The sequence below is a fragment of the Microsporum canis genome, genomic scaffold (assembly GCF_000151145.1).
Source record: "Microsporum canis CBS 113480 supercont1.4 genomic scaffold, whole genome shotgun sequence".
Classification (NCBI taxonomy): domain Eukaryota; kingdom Fungi; phylum Ascomycota; class Eurotiomycetes; order Onygenales; family Arthrodermataceae; genus Microsporum; species Microsporum canis.
The window spans coordinates 1,554,274-1,569,535 of record NW_003299166.1 but is presented as its reverse complement, the minus strand read 5'-3'; the positions used below and the strand labels follow the sequence as shown (position 1 = coordinate 1,569,535).

Here is a 15,262-nt window from a genome sequence, read left to right as displayed (position 1 = left end):
TATTCTACCTGCAAGAGAAGGCTGAGAAAGTTTTCCGATCTAGCACGTTAATGTGGTATCCGAATATCCCTGTACCGTAACAACATATCTTTATGTGCGTTAGTATTACGGCTTAGTGATAGGGAGATGTAAAGCCTGGAAAGAAAATACTCACAAGGTCCGTCCATCTTCACTCCATCCAACGCCAGCAGTCCCGACGCCCCATCCTGATTCCCGACTACCGTTTACTTCACCGGGAAGGTTCCGGACTCTGGGACTTGATCGGATGTTGTCAAGCTCTAAAGACACGTCGGTATTGTTGCTCCCACTCACTGAGGCGTTGGCTCTCTTCCACAGCGGCCTGTCGTTGCGCTCGTAGACGCTCCGCAGCTAGCGTGGATCTTAGTTCGGAGTCATTTGTATTGCGTGGCTCTAGACGCTCACCAGGGGCACGAGCGACTCTATCGACGCGACGAGGAATTGATCGTGAGCGCGTAAGGCGTTGGCGCTGCCCTGTAGTTGGGCGGCTGCTGCTGGATGCCGCATCTTCTGGCTGAGGTCCTCTCGAGCCGCGATGACTAGAGTTGGATGGACCGGTTTGCACCCCGTCTTGGTTGGGGGATGGGATGCGCGGGAAGTCGTCTTCCATACTCAAAGTTTCCGGGTCATCGTTGGGCGCCGGCACCTGGTTTGGCGAATAGGGCCACCTTAACGAAATGCCAGGGTGAGGAATTAATGCGGAAGAGGTATGTACGTTTGGGCGGGATGAGCTGTCCTGGGATAAGACCACGGAGTTGCGTCTTCGTGGAGCTCCTGTTCGGGGTCTGTCTGAATTCCGAGACGGCTCATTGCGGGTGATATAATGATCTGGGGGCGGAGGTGGAGGAGGCGGAGGCGGTGATGAGCCTAAAAATTGGCTTGCGGCTCGCTGTTGGTATGTGGACGAGGCAGCATAAGGTAAGGGGCTAATTAGATGCGGAAGTCTCTGGGGGCCTTCTTCAATAGACGACGCCCAGCGCGCTGTATTTAAGAAATCAATAATCTGTCGCTCTCTCGCGGTTAGATCACGGGCCAGACTATCGCGCATTATTTGGGATTCCGCCTCGGCTGTGGTTCCTCTACGCCGGTAGCGATTAGAGTCGATGCCGCGCTGTAAAGGATCATCCGTTTCGTTTAATCTGTGTGCCCAAGTTTGATTTACGGCAGAATCTGGCCTATGAAGATCAACATCCAATTCTAATTCTGTTTCCGGTTTGTCGAGATTGTCGGTCTTGACACGCTCAAGTCCCGGTTCGTCTATATCGAGAGTTAGAATTTGGCGCCTGGAAAAGTCTTGACGGACGTCTGCTACCCCAGCACGTCCATGGTCTTCAACCCAAACTAAGAGATCCCAGGGCTCCGGGGAAAAAGTCATGCAGCGGATAGCACCGCCATCAAAGCATGATCTCGAGGATCTAAAGACATAAAGAATATCCTCTCGTCCAGACCTTCCATTGGGGTCAGGCCTAAATATGTCGTTGACGCTAAATACTGTGATAACGCCAGCCTGTGATGCAACAGCGCAGAGGTGGCTAGACGGGGAAAATGCGATGGTGAAGCAACAACGGTCATCGTAGTTGGGATCTGAATCTAGTTCAACGCTTCGGAGCAGTGGCCAGCTCCACTCGCGGAGTAATTTTTTCCCATCTACTGAAACTGCGGTTTGCTTGTCCGAAGGAATGACACGGTAAAAGTATACTCTGTTTTCGTCGCCTACTGCGGCAAGCAGCCTTGAATCAGGTGATATGATGGCAAAATTCATGCATACGGGATGACGGATTGTCTCGATGACTTCCATTCGCGGGAGTGAGAAAATGCTCACAGTCGTGTCGTTGTTGCTGTATCGTTAAGTCAGCTATACTTCACTCAGAACTTCCATTCTAGACTCACCTCAATACCGCAATATCCTCATCAACGAAATCATCTCCGATAGACGGGAGTCGGTGAATAGTCACAGAATTGACTATGCTGCCCCCAAGTTCCCGCACACTGACATCTAGAAACAGTTAGATCCCCAGCCTTTAGCGGGAAAACGATAGAAGCAGTGCTCACTGGGCGGGTAAGGGAGAGTTCTCCTCGGTATAGGTGTATCCAGATCGAGAGGTAATGGCGAGTCAACATCAACGGGAGAGCCGGGCACAGCTGTTTCGGGGCCCTGCAAGCCCTGGTCCAGCTTAATAAAGGCACAATCCCCACTCTCCGTGCCACCTACGCCAATCCATCCATTTCCGGCAGTCAAACATTTCGGGTCGAAGGGAACAATAGTGAGAATTTCTCTCTTCTGCGATGAGATATGGATGGCGTATATTATCCTCCCAACGGCGACATATATCCTATCAGGGTCGGCTGTACTGATATAGTGACGAAGCTGGTGGTGTCTAATCTCGGGTAATGCAAAGTCAACAACCAATTCCTAAAGATTAATTCTACATTTGCGTCCCAGCCGTGAATCCAGTAGCAGGATCTAAGGATGGGGGTGTACACTGACGTATTGGGGATCTTAAAGGGGAAGAAGCGCCGGCCGCTGGGCGAGAGAAGGGATTCAGTGGGTCGATAACTGTACAAATAAACATCGTCAGAAAGAGATGCAAGCGGCCAAACATCCCACAAGGGCGACACAGCTATAGTTATACGCACAGTAACTCCGTATCGAGAGCCATGGTAGACGGGCGGAGGGGAGTACATGGGGGGGTTTGTTGGCCGGCCTAGGCAAGACTCGCGTGCCTCGAGCTCGCACCCACGAAAAACAAAAGGTAGACTCGGTAGATGCAGCCCTAAACGATCGATGTATCTGAGTATGTGACCGTCAACAAGTTCGTGATTCCTCCTTTGTTGTCTCTCTCCCCGTTTCTCGTTGTGTGTCTCTTCTTCTTGGTCGAAGGCGAGCTCGATGACGGAAGCAAAAGAAAAAAAAAAATAAAAGCTGGGGAAAAGTTGGTTGGCCCGAGCTTGATCACGTTATATATCACGTGTATGTAGCTGACTAATATATATGACTCAGCGCCAAGCATAAGTTTTTTCTGCCGGTTTCTACGGACCGCCTTACCTGATAAGGACTAGCGGCTTATCTTTTATCTCTTCTTTTTTTTTTTATTATTTGAAAATTTTTCTCGCAGCTTCCTTTTTCTCTCTACATCTTCAACATCTTCATCTTCCCTTTCGACACCCTTCGTCCGTCATCGATAACCCCCTTCTCTCCCTCTAGCTTGTTCACTCTTCCTCGCCTGTATCAATTACTCCTTTTTACTTCTTGTTATCTATTTAATTAGCTCCTCTCATACTCATAATGATTGCCTCAAGAATCTGTCGCGCGGTAAGTAAAGCTGCAAGGGAGCTCGCAAGAGCTCTCAAAAGCTCATCAATTGTTATACTGACATCTCGATACACAGGCTCCTCGCGTTCCAACCCAGTTCATTCGTTCTCCTGCCTTCAGAGCTCCATCCATTCCATTCAGAAGATGGAACTCGACAGAGGGTGGTGAGGAGAAGGTGAAGGGCCAGGTCATCGGTATTGATCTTGGTATGCCATATACAACATATATCTGAGAAGAAATACACCGATGGGAAGCATTAACTAACAATTGACTGCTCATAGGTACCACCAACTCTGCCGTTGCTGTTATGGAGGGAAAGACCCCAAAGATCATGGAAAACTCTGAAGGTAAGCCAACAAAAAAAAAAGGGACCGTGTTACATTATTTGACTAATGTACTGACGAAATGATACAGGAACACGAACCACTCCATCCGTTGTTGCTTTCACCAAGGATGGCGAGAGACTTGTCGGTGTTGCTGCTAAGCGTCAAGCCGTTGTCAACCCGGAGAACACTCTCTTTGCTACCAAGCGATTGATTGGTCGTAAATTCACCGATCCGGAGTGCCAAAGAGATCTCTCGGAGGTTCCCTACAAGATCATTCAGCACACCAACGGTGACGCCTGGGTTGAGGCTCAAGGCCAAAAGTACTCTCCCTCTCAGATTGGTGGTTTCATCCTCCAGAAGATGAAGGAGACAGCTGAGGGATACCTCAACAAGCCCATCAAGAACGGTGTTGTTACTGTTCCTGCTTACTTCAACGACTCCCAACGTCAGGCTACCAAGGATGCTGGTCAAATTGCTGGTCTTAACGTCCTCCGTGTCGTCAACGAGCCCACTGCTGCTGCTCTTGCTTACGGTCTCGAGAAGGAGCAGGACCGTGTCATTGCTGTCTACGATCTTGGCGGTGGTACTTTCGATATCTCCATCCTTGAGATCCAGAAGGGTGTGTTTGAGGTCAAGTCCACCAACGGAGACACCCATCTCGGAGGAGAAGATTTCGATATCACCCTTGTCCGTAACATTGTCCAGCAATTCAAGAAGGAGTCTGGCCTCGACCTCTCTGGAGACCGCATGGCCATTCAGCGTATCCGTGAGGCCGCCGAGAAGGCTAAGATTGAACTTTCCTCCGCTTCCCAGACTGAGATCAACCTTCCCTTCATCACTGCTGACGCTTCTGGCGCCAAGCACATCAACTCTAAGCTTTCTCGTTCCCAGCTCGAGGCTCTCGTTGACCCTCTGATTCAGCGTACCGTTGAGCCAGTCCGCAAGGCTCTCAAGGATGCTAACCTCACCGCCAAGGACATCCAAGAAGTTATCTTGGTCGGCGGTATGACCCGTATGCCCAAGGTCACCGAGTCCGTCAAGAGCATTTTCGGACGTGAACCCGCCAAGTCGGTTAACCCTGACGAGGCTGTTGCTATTGGTGCTGCCATCCAGGGTGCTGTCCTTGCTGGTGAGGTCACCGATGTCTTGCTTCTTGATGTCACTCCGCTATCCCTTGGTATCGAGACCCTCGGTGGGGTCTTTACCCGTCTGATCAACCGCAACACCACTATCCCAACCAAGAAGTCTCAGACCTTCTCCACTGCCGCTGATTTCCAGACTGCTGTCGAGATCAAGGTCTACCAGGGTGAGCGTGAGCTTGTCCGTGACAACAAGCTCCTCGGAAACTTCCAGCTGGTTGGTATCCCACCAGCCCACCGCGGTGTCCCACAAATTGAAGTCACCTTCGACATTGATGCCGACTCCATCGTCCACGTCCACGCCAAGGATAAATCTACCAACAAGGACCAGTCCATCACCATTGCCTCCGGCTCCGGTCTCTCCGATACTGAGATTCAGAACATGGTTAATGATGCTGAGACCTACCGTGCTCAGGATATTGAGCGCAAGGCCATCATTGAGGGTGCCAACCGTGCCGACAGTGTCTTGAACGATACCGAGAAGGCCCTCAAAGAGTTTGAAGATAAGCTCGACAAGGCCGAGGCCACTCAGATCTCCGAGAAGATTGCTGCTCTCCGAGAAGTCGTTGCCAAGTGCCAGTCTGGTGAATCCACCTTGTCCGCTGAGGAGCTTAAGGCCAAAGTCGATGACCTCCAGACCTCTTCCCTCACTCTCTTCGATAAGATGCACAAGGCCCGTCACGAGGAGAGCCAACAACAGCAACCACAGGGTGGTGCTGACGCCCCACCAGCTGGTGAGGGTGAGAAGAAGCAATAAATTCCCCCTTTACTCTTCCAATCTTCTAAAACTCTCCCATCATGCACTTTCACCCTCTTACCCCCATAAAATGATTTTATTGCTCTAGACTTCCCTTTCCCTCTAACTGTTTTATTAATGTCTCTACTTTTGTAACCTAGGTCAATCATCACGGACGTGTATTATATCAGGTATTTCCCCCCTTGCCATATGCTATATATTTATAGGTGTTGGAGTTATCATTCAAATGCATTCCTTTGCCGTTTCCAAACTTTTATTCTTGATTAGTATTATTAAAGTAGCTCCCTGAACATTTGATACCCAGTACCAAACTAACAGAGAGCCGATGGTATTATTAAACATTAAGTATAACTAAGGCACCAAAGTGCAATTGACCAATTATTCCATCTTTCCGGCCAGAGCGAGCCAGCAAGTGCTTCCACTACATAAACGTCCTGTCCTTCAATTACTACTTCGCCTGACTGTGCATCCAACAGAATCCCGCCTAAGAGGGAACTGCGTGGTATATTCTCAAGTGTAACAAAACCATCAAGCAAGCAGAGGAGTTATAGTTCTGAGCGAGAAACTCTTCCTATATCCATCATCGTTTAGACTTCAAAGCCAATATAATGGCTGCACTTAACTTCTGAGTTAGACTCGTTTTTTCCCGCATGCCGCCTTGGCCAAGTTGATACCTGAACTTCACCATATTAGAGTATTTGTGATTCAGTGTCCTGACTACCTCTAGGCCTGGGCCTCGTGAAGCTCCTAGAAGATAGCTGGTTATGGCTCGTAGATAGAGGCATCTCTCCGCAGGAGCCTGATTCCTGTGCAATAGACTGGAATAAACTGTTATTCACGGTAGTATGGGCTTCTGATTTCCCAGGGATATTATGAGTTCTATCCGTGCGTAGTTGGGCAGAACGCTCGCTACATAGCTTGGAGAATTTAACCCAGGTAGGGTCCTCGTTCTCTTTTGATAAGTGTGACAGTTTATCAAGTTCTTGCGGAATGCGTGTGCGAGAGCATTGCCGGCTATCCGTCATATAGTCTCCTGATGTCTTGTCGATGGCTTCCACCATGAATTGCAAGTGAGTTGGTAGCCCTGGCGATGTACTTAGAGAAAGACTTATCGTCGAGCTGTGAGTCCCTTGGAGATGAATGGCGGGCAAAGGTGTCAAACCAGGCGACTCAGGGGACAGCGCGCCACTCATTACTCTCTGAGCAGCAATAGGATATTCTTCTGGGGAAATCAGCAAAGAATCGGCAAACAGCTCTTGTTGTAAGGCTTGGCGTTCTGAGTAAGTTTGTTGTTGGCGAGCCCAATTTCCTATAGCCTGGGTATTTTGGTCAACAGAGGATCTAATAGGTAAAAGTTTGGAGGTGACGGATGATAGCCACGATGATAGCCGTGTATTGTCCAGAGTGAGAGAGCTGTTGCCATCGGCGAGACATTGAGTGCGGCACAGTTCAGCACCGAAGTCCTCATCTACCGCGGTTCCCACATCAGAAGCCAAGCTTTCATAGGAGTTCACAGGCGGTGACGATGTCCAGGTATCTGGTATTCCAGGGCTAACGTGTGCATTCAAGGGTAGAGAAAGGGTGGAGGTATGGCTTACTGTATTGGCGAGGGAAGATCGGGCTGAGAGACGGTTGCGATTCTGCTCATGGTCAAAATTTGTGAAGTAGGACGAATTTAATGTTGCTATATCAATGGATAGGAAGTCCAGGGACCTGCATACATCGTGATACTGAATGTTGTTCTTGTTTTTATGGAAGTAGTTTCTGAGCCTCTGAGACAACGAGGTCATACGTCGACCTAGGCCGTCCTGTGTTGACAATCCATGTGCTGGAGCAGCTAAGCCTTTACTCTCTTCCATGATGATGTCTCGCGTCTGTTCGTTATATTCCTGGTTACCGCGGATCTCCTCAAGTGACCTGGTAGATTGAATAGATAGCAAAGTAGCGGGACGTATAGGTGCGAATTTTGGCTGCAGCTCGCATTCTGCATCCAAACCAGCGACTGGTGGGTCAGAGTAATTTGTAGCGGGCACATTCTGATCATGTTGACTCGTGGTAATGTTTCCATGTTTGAAAAATGACTTTGCCTTGAATGTGCCCCTGAAGAAACCTAAGGTGGAGCGAGCTCGTCTCAACGGCTGCTTTGCAGGAACATCCATATCTGATGGCACTGGGCTCTTTTGCCTAGAGAAAAAGCGGAGACTGCCCCGCGTATTGCGAGCTTTACTCTCGGAGCTGTGACGTGAATCCTGGGTATTGCATGGAGAACAATCTGCTGTCTCTGCGCATCCTGTGAGGAGGACCTGCGGCGAATCCCTATCAACAGCATAAGTAAACAATGTATAGGTAACGAGGATATATAACTCATAAAAGTTGAGACAGACGCTTGTTTCTCAAAACGCATCCCAAAGAGCCGGGAGAAACTCCAGCTGCGTTTCACCAGTTCTTCTGAGGTAGCTGATCCAACTGACATCCTTCTAGTCCCCCGGCTCGCGATCTGGTATATAGATAGGCCCACACCAACCTCTGTAACTTAAGGTATAAAATTAAAAGAGCAATGAATTAAAAATTAATATTAGGAGTAAGAAATATCTCCAGTTCCACGAACCAGGTGGAGATAGTTGTAAGCGTACAACTACCTAGAGGAAGAAAAGAAAGAGAAAAGAAAAACGAGCCTGCTTAGGGGAAGCTGTCAGACAAGATAAAATGGCCATGGCCACTTCCCACCGTCAGTGTCTTCCGAAGCTTTGGATCTTTCGCCTGTTGGTTTGCTGCGACCCAAGGTTAGCCCTTGTACTTGCCCCAGGCTCTGCACACATAAACAGTACTTTCAAGCTTGCCATTGAGTTAGAATATGACGCAGTTTATGGCTCTATTCAAAGGGCCTTAGGGGTATAGAGGTGTGTAGTCCGTTGCCTCAAAATGTCAATCTCTCTTCTCTCTTGTTTATTGATTTCATTTTTATATTCGAAGTTGAAATAGAAAAAGAGGCCAAAACTGGCTGAGTCAGCAACTCTGAGGCGCTTCTTTTGTTCGCAACTTCATGTCGTCATGAACCGTGAGAAAAAACGTCCTTCAAGTCTTTCGCCTCTCCAAGCTCTGCTTCGTTCTCTTTGACTTTGCAGTTGAATAATTGCGTTGTTATTTATCTGACTCAGGGGTATTTGTGACGTTGATCTGCTTGAATTATAGCTTTTTCAACAGCTTTTTTCTAGGGCTGATAAACGGCTCAAGGGATGGCGCCAGACAAGGAGGCAGAAAGCGCGTCTTTTGAAGCGATTATTCATAATGGTGAGTGTGATGGGCTATGATAATACATGTTTATGGGCGATGAGCTTGTCTGGCTAATGGTTTTGTCTCTCCTTGCTTCAGCCCGTCTCCGTCGCCAAAAGCAAGCCTTGACAGATGAATTTTTCGGCAAAGCAAGAAAATCAGGCGGTCCAGGATCCAATGCGTCCAGCCGAAAGGGATCTCCAGTTGCCGGAAGCCTCGCAAGTAGAGTTGAAAAGGTTCTACTCCTTCAACGTGACCGATCAGACAGTAAATATCCTGACCAGTCTTAAGCAGCGCGTGTCGTCAGGAGGCGTAAAGAAGCAACAGGCAAAGCCTGCGAATATACGACACACTCGAGAGAGCCGCCTGCTATCAGGCTTCCTTGCCGACAACACCAATCGTGTCCAGACACAGGAGCCTGGGTTGAATATCAAGGGCCGTGCCTCTGGCCCTTGTGTTGTCATTGGCAGCAATTTTGCGCCCGGTACGACGGCAGAAGATATTGAGTCTGCATTCAGCCCGGTTGGAGGGGACGTCTTACAATGCAGAATCACAAAATCGTATCCCTCCGTAACTGCAGAGATGGTGTTTGCTGAGAGACAGGGGGCTGATAATGTCGTGGCCGCCTTCAATTCACAAAAGGTTAGATTAGTCCCCCACTTTCTATGTTTATTTATATACATACTGTTTGGCATGCCGGTTAACGTACTCTTGCTATCTAGGCGGATGGAAGGGTGATTCAAGTTCGAATTGACACAGCTGACGCATCTACGATCCTAGCTCGGTCAAATGTAGCTTCTACTGGCAGGGCCAAGTCGGCGTTTGACAACAGCCGTGAGCTCGCAGACAAAGAGCGCCGTGAAAATCGCCGCCCAGCTGATTTCCAAGATGGCCGCTTTGGGTTTGAGGATCCAGCACAACAGTCGCGACATCAACAATCGGATTTATATGATCAGGATAGTAGAAACAACAACAGAAACCAAAGCTGGCGAGGCAACAGACGACGAAATCAACAGCAGCATAATGCAGAAAAGCCTGATCTTTATAGTGATGCCATGATGGTTGATTCACAGCCATCCCACCGACAGACCAACAACCGAAGACGCCAATAGTTGCCTCCTCAGCGGCGTTTTTGTTTATGTATCCCTGGCTAATCTAGGGCAGTGTGAGGAAATACCGCAGGATAGCTTTCGGGGTTCTCAGCGACTTTCGAGTGCCATGAGAATGACTCCGGTTTCCCCTGGTTTCTACATTTTTGCACCCATGTACAACACTAAACAACCTGACAAGGATTACTGTTTGATGCCTTCTTCGTCCCTTATGAATAACATCAACTTCTCCCTTTTCTCGTCTTTCCTGATGGTATCGATTACGAATCACGTGATAGCATAGCACTAACTAATAGAAGCATTTATGACTCATTATTTAGTCATCTAATAGCTTATTATTAATACGGCAAGTATATCGAATGGCGAAATAATAAAACAGGAGGTCGTCCAGTCTATCAAATATATCCCTGGGCCGAACTATGGAAAACATAACGGAAGACGCTAAGCCCACCTTGAAAAGTCGAGGACAATCAACAAGATAATATCCACTTCAATGTTGACATCAGATTCCAAAACTCCCAACGCGAGCAGGACATACAGTTCCTATTTTGGACCCTCTACCAACTAATACGAGCCAAGGAGTAGCCCTGTCATCCTCTTGATCACGGGGGCCCTCGTTGCCTTTAGCACCAGAGGTTCAGATCAGGAATATTGTTCACCAGGGTAGGAATGATAAATATAACACTGTCACGCAGATCAGATTCCTTTCCGTCTGCACGAGAATATATCTATCATTAGACGCTTTTGTAACTTACCAGAAGCCGGTGGTATATGGATCACAGGTGCCATAATATTCCGAGAAATAATATCATAATGTTATCAATAACTGCCAAGTCAATTATGCCAACAGTGAACGCTGGAAGTTTGTGGGCCATGATTGGTTGCATCAAGGATTCGGGCCTGTCACCAATCCCAGAGGAAGCAAGAGGCACCTTGCCGAAATTTGAGATCTTCTATGCAGGTATATTGAAGAGGGGAAGGAAATATGTGAGGGGTATTTAAAGCGCTTCAGTCCGCTTTAAAACATAAGCTCGTTCTCTCTATCCACACAAGCGAAGTACCGAGCAAAACTCGAACTATTGAACATAACACGTTTTCAATAGATTCCATAACTAAAATGTGCTAACTCGACCTTTGAGCCAACATCAGGCGACCTATAAGCCCTAAAATGTCTGGAGCACTTACTAAATTCGGCGACAGAGTGGTCAAAGACCCTAAGCTGCTGGCTAAATTGTTCAAAGGGGTCACTCCAGGGTCTCGCCTGTTGCCATCTCGCGATCATAACAGTAACAAGCTCTTCCAATGCCGAGTTGACCTAGGCGAAGAGCTTCATGATAAACCTGGGTATTATAATGTCTATCTCCAAGTCAACAAAGAAGCAGAAAGTATCGGTCTTCGAGACTGGCCGAGGAAAAACCCGCACGGGAACCTCGCGGTCACAACAATCAACCGGAATGTGGAGGAGAAAGACAAAACTGACGAGGGGTCCCGTGTAATAAACGAGTTGGTTGAACAAGGGAAGAAAAATCTTTGAAGTAGAGTGAGGCCTGAGAATTCATATATCTCGAGGAGGGAACGGCCATGTTTTTCCTTTCTCTAAAGCCTCTTCCTGAGACATTTCCTGGCTCATTGTGTCAATAAACATGTCATAAAGATACCTGTTCACCTCATGGGCCTCCTCCCACTGATCCGAGGCGACCCAACCGGCGTCATTAGTGGACAGTTGGCTCTTAACAAGTCCCCATAAATAAAGCCTGTCTTTATACTGTGTCACTTCTTCTTCATTTCTTTTCAGGTCATCCTCGGAGAATGTGTAGGGGCAGCTCCCATGCAGACCCAGGCGTACCCAGCTCTGTTCTAAGCGAACTAAGCAGTCACGAAGAGGAACTAGCCCGCCATCAGATGATAGCTGACAGCATGTAAATGGCTCCCATAGTGTCCGTGGGATACCCATTGCATCATAGACTCGCTTATTCTTCACCAGGCTAGACATCTCGTAGTATTTAGAAAGAGATGCTAAATCTCGATCAATGCGGGCCTGTTGCTGCTGTTCGGGTTCTAGTTCGTCAAAGTTCTCTGGCAGTTGCGGGGCTTCAGTGCCCGGCTTGTAATCTTTGGGTGGTTGAAGGAAATCAGGAAAGCAAGCTTGTATAAATAGTGGGGCGATTTGAGATGACTGCCAGTCAATTATTCCTTCAATCTGAGTAGGATTATCCTGAGAACGTTGTTGACGGCAGAGTGTGAATTATCCTGGTGACTAAGCTAAAACCTTTGGTTCTTGTATGATGGATAGTATATGGTCGAGCTCTTACGGGAGAAGAACATTGAAGCGGGCGGCAAGCTTTGAGTATAGGATTCATCTATAGAGAACTACAAGACCTAATAATTCTTATGTCCACTCAATCCTCCATACTTCCGTAGTATACCTCTATACTCTACTTTATATATACATAGTAGACATATACGATCCCAGAATAAGATTGCCTCCGATAATATATATATAGTTCGCATGATGAAACAAATCCACGACAGGGCCTCCAAAGTACTTCCTGGGTAACATCCCCTTCACATCAGATGCAGCTTTTACCATCTAATAGTCTACCAGCCTCCTTGTCCTCGTTGCAGCGCATATAAAATATTTTTGTTTATTATTATATTCCATCTTTTCTTTTTACGCTTAGAAACGCTGGTGTCCAGGCTTACATAAGCACAACTATGAGCTGGTCGGTCTTTTTGCGTTTGATAGTCTGAGTATTAATATTTGGTTGCTCTCTCGAAGGTCACAACTTGTCGAGATAGCTCCTCTCATCGCCAAAAGATGAGAAATGGTGCCTCTAAGATAGTATACCGATTGGCAAATGCCGGTCGACCCGCGCGGCTGGCAGTGCCAAACGGCCGCCGGTATCTATCAACACAGCGGGAATGGTCGACTCCCCTGGCAAAGAGAATCACCGATGCAATCAATGTTAGTTCTTCCATACTTTCTTATATGTGCCTTGAGACGCTATATCTAAACCTGGTTTTATTGACGATTTACTAATGTCTTTTGCATGGGTAGACTACGGGCCCGATCTCTATCGCTGCGTTCATGCGTCAATGCCTGACCTCCGATGAAGGTGGCTACTACACATCTCGCGGAGCACCTGGTAGCGACGTATTCGGCAAGGAGGGAGACTTTGTAACATCACCGGAAATATCTCAGATGTTTGGGGAGCTGCTGGGAATATGGATAGTGACGGAATGGCTGTCTCAGGGACGACGCAGCAGCGGAGTCCAACTGATGGAAGTCGGTCCTGGAAAGGGAACATTGATGGCAGACATCTTGCGTGTAAGTGAACGTTTCCGGCCCATTGCCACTTCGTTTACAATTGTGGTGAATGTAATTGACAATAAGATACGTGTTAGTCGGTTCGGAATTTTAAAGGATTTGCTTCAAGTATTGAAGGTATATACCTCATAGAGGCCAGTCCAACGTTGCGTGATATTCAAAAACAGAAACTCTGCGGAGAAGCGCCAATGGAAGAATGTGAAATTGGTCACAAGAGCACCAGTACACACCTTGGAGTACCGGTTTATTGGACTGAACATATACGCTTGCTTCCGGAAGGTAAGTCACTTTATCACAGTCCCCTGTCATGTAAACCACAGTACTAACGGACCATATCAGTCGAGAACAAAGCGCCGTTTATCGTTGCTCACGAATTCTTCGATGCCCTTCCAATCCATGCGTTCCAATCGGTCCACTCTCCTCCCCCAGAAACAATAAACACCCCAACCGGACCAGCTACGCTTCGACAACCTCCACTACCCTTGAACGGAACACAATGGAGAGAGCTAGTGGTCGCTACAAACCCTGAACCAACCCGCGAGTCCGATAAGAATGACAAGAAGCTCGAGTTCCGATTAGCCCTTGCAAAGTCGCCTACTCCAGCGTCCCTGGTCATGCCAGAAATGTCTCCCCGATACAAGGCTCTCAAATCTACCCGCGGATCAACCATCGAAATCAGCCCGGAAAGCCATACCTACGCACAAGAGTTCGCCCGCCTTATCGGAGGTGCCAATCCAACTGGTAAAGACGATTCACCGACCCGTACCCCCGCCGGTGCAGCGCTGATACTCGACTACGGCCCATCGTCTACCATACCTGTCAACTCCCTTCGCGGAATTAAGAATCACCAGATCGTGTCACCGTTTGCGACCCCAGGCCAAGTTGATCTTAGTGCGGATGTGGATTTTACTGGACTTGCCGAGTCCGCTCTTAACGCCAGTCCTGGCGTCGAGGTGTACGGACCAAATGAACAGGGGAGCTTTTTACGCTCACTAGGCATTGCGGAACGGGCAGCACAGTTACTGCGCAATGTTAAAGATGAAACAAAACGTAAGCAGATAGAGAGCTCCTGGCAGCGTCTGGTTGACCGGGGAGGTGGGGGAATGGGAAAAATATACAAGGCTATGGCTATTGTTCCCGAGAGCGGAGGAAAGAGACGGCCAGTAGGCTTCGGCGGTGATGTCCAGATGTAACCTACCGAGCTATTTTGTATATATAAGTATAGAAATCTGAGTCCTTCAACCCTTGGATGTAGCTAGTTGGAATTCACTATCTTCAGCGAATGGATAATTCTATAAACGCTCACTGACCCTCTACCCATCAACAGAGTCTATGAGTCATAAAATCGTAAACAAGGACCATCATAAAAAGAAACCATCGTAACGATAATAACAATCAATACTCGTCCCAGATATCTTTAACGTAGTCATTTGTGAGCTTCGGGTCATTGCCAAATATCTCCTGCCACTTGACGAAGCCCCCATCCAGTATAAAAACGGTCTGCCTAGCGCATTCTTCATCGTCTAGAACCCTAGCTCGCTCTCTTGCATATTTCAGAGCAGCGGACGGGCCACGCTGCTGGCTCAGGGCACAGTGGAAGACGACTTTCTCCTTGTCCCTGAGTGTCCGGATAAGCTCTGGGATATGGACATCAAATGAAGAACTTGGGATCCATTTTGAGGTGACGATGTTACCACCGACATGGTCTATTAGCACAGCACGGCCTTGTTAGAGAAGAGATACGCCGCAGTGAACGAGGTAGAGGGGTCAACAGACGAACCGGAATCTCGAACATCTATGATAGCAAGATTGCTGGCTGCTGCTGGGGTTTGGATTATGGATGAGAGCGTTTCCCGTGCCATCCTGGGCAGGCTAGCAATTGTAATTGACGACATTTCAGGCAAAAGCTCACCCCAGTATCGTTGATATAGCCAGATGAACCCTTGTTATATTAAAGCTGTGATGGTTCTTTTTGCTTCGTCTTTGAAGTCGAAACTTC

At 48.0% G+C, this 15,262-nt stretch overlaps 8 protein-coding genes across 8 annotated transcripts; 4 read left to right on the top strand and 4 right to left on the bottom strand.

Annotated features, from left to right (window-relative positions):
- Positions 1-39: 39 nt before the first annotated feature.
- On the bottom strand, positions 40-2,678 carry MCYG_04581 (conserved hypothetical protein; the record flags this gene model as incomplete). The annotated part of the gene is made up of 6 exons (XM_002846798.1): positions 40-88; positions 155-278; positions 313-1,856; positions 1,909-2,014; positions 2,071-2,396; positions 2,656-2,678. The coding sequence occupies 6 exons, from the start codon at positions 2,676-2,678 to the stop codon at positions 40-42; spliced, it is 2,172 nt and encodes a 723-aa protein (XP_002846844.1).
- Positions 2,679-3,286: 608 nt separating this feature from the next.
- MCYG_04580 (heat shock protein SSC1) lies at positions 3,287-5,553 on the top strand (the record flags this gene model as incomplete). Its single annotated transcript, XM_002846797.1, has 4 exons — positions 3,287-3,331; positions 3,408-3,537; positions 3,613-3,678; positions 3,746-5,553. The coding sequence occupies 4 exons, from the start codon at positions 3,305-3,307 to the stop codon at positions 5,551-5,553; spliced, it is 2,031 nt and encodes a 676-aa protein (XP_002846843.1).
- Positions 5,554-6,242: 689 nt separating this feature from the next.
- MCYG_04579 (uncharacterized protein) lies at positions 6,243-8,026 on the bottom strand (the record flags this gene model as incomplete). Its single annotated transcript, XM_002846796.1, has 2 exons — positions 6,243-7,869; positions 7,938-8,026. The coding sequence occupies 2 exons, from the start codon at positions 8,024-8,026 to the stop codon at positions 6,243-6,245; spliced, it is 1,716 nt and encodes a 571-aa protein (XP_002846842.1).
- A 763-nt stretch (positions 8,027-8,789) lies between these two features.
- On the top strand, positions 8,790-9,938 carry MCYG_04578 (conserved hypothetical protein; the record flags this gene model as incomplete). Its single annotated transcript, XM_002846795.1, has 4 exons — positions 8,790-8,844; positions 8,926-9,062; positions 9,091-9,468; positions 9,549-9,938. The coding sequence occupies 4 exons, from the start codon at positions 8,790-8,792 to the stop codon at positions 9,936-9,938; spliced, it is 960 nt and encodes a 319-aa protein (XP_002846841.1).
- Positions 9,939-11,103: 1,165 nt separating this feature from the next.
- Positions 11,104-11,469, top strand: MCYG_04577 (uncharacterized protein; the record flags this gene model as incomplete). Its single annotated transcript, XM_002846794.1, has 1 exon — positions 11,104-11,469. One exon carries the CDS (start codon positions 11,104-11,106, stop codon positions 11,467-11,469), a length of 366 nt encoding a protein of 121 aa, XP_002846840.1.
- A 21-nt stretch (positions 11,470-11,490) lies between these two features.
- Positions 11,491-12,446, bottom strand: MCYG_04576 (conserved hypothetical protein; the record flags this gene model as incomplete). Its single annotated transcript, XM_002846793.1, has 3 exons — positions 11,491-12,150; positions 12,248-12,295; positions 12,375-12,446. 3 exons carry the CDS (start codon positions 12,444-12,446, stop codon positions 11,491-11,493), a joined length of 780 nt encoding a protein of 259 aa, XP_002846839.1.
- Positions 12,447-12,723: 277 nt separating this feature from the next.
- Positions 12,724-14,496, top strand: MCYG_04575 (DUF185 domain-containing protein; the record flags this gene model as incomplete). The annotated part of the gene is made up of 4 exons (XM_002846792.1): positions 12,724-12,900; positions 12,994-13,263; positions 13,341-13,542; positions 13,603-14,496. 4 exons carry the CDS (start codon positions 12,754-12,756, stop codon positions 14,454-14,456), a joined length of 1,473 nt encoding a protein of 490 aa, XP_002846838.1.
- A 162-nt stretch (positions 14,497-14,658) lies between these two features.
- On the bottom strand, positions 14,659-15,158 carry MCYG_04574 (conserved hypothetical protein; the record flags this gene model as incomplete). The annotated part of the gene is made up of 2 exons (XM_002846791.1): positions 14,659-14,969; positions 15,044-15,158. 2 exons carry the CDS (start codon positions 15,156-15,158, stop codon positions 14,659-14,661), a joined length of 426 nt encoding a protein of 141 aa, XP_002846837.1.
- Between the last annotated feature and the right edge of the window lie 104 nt (positions 15,159-15,262).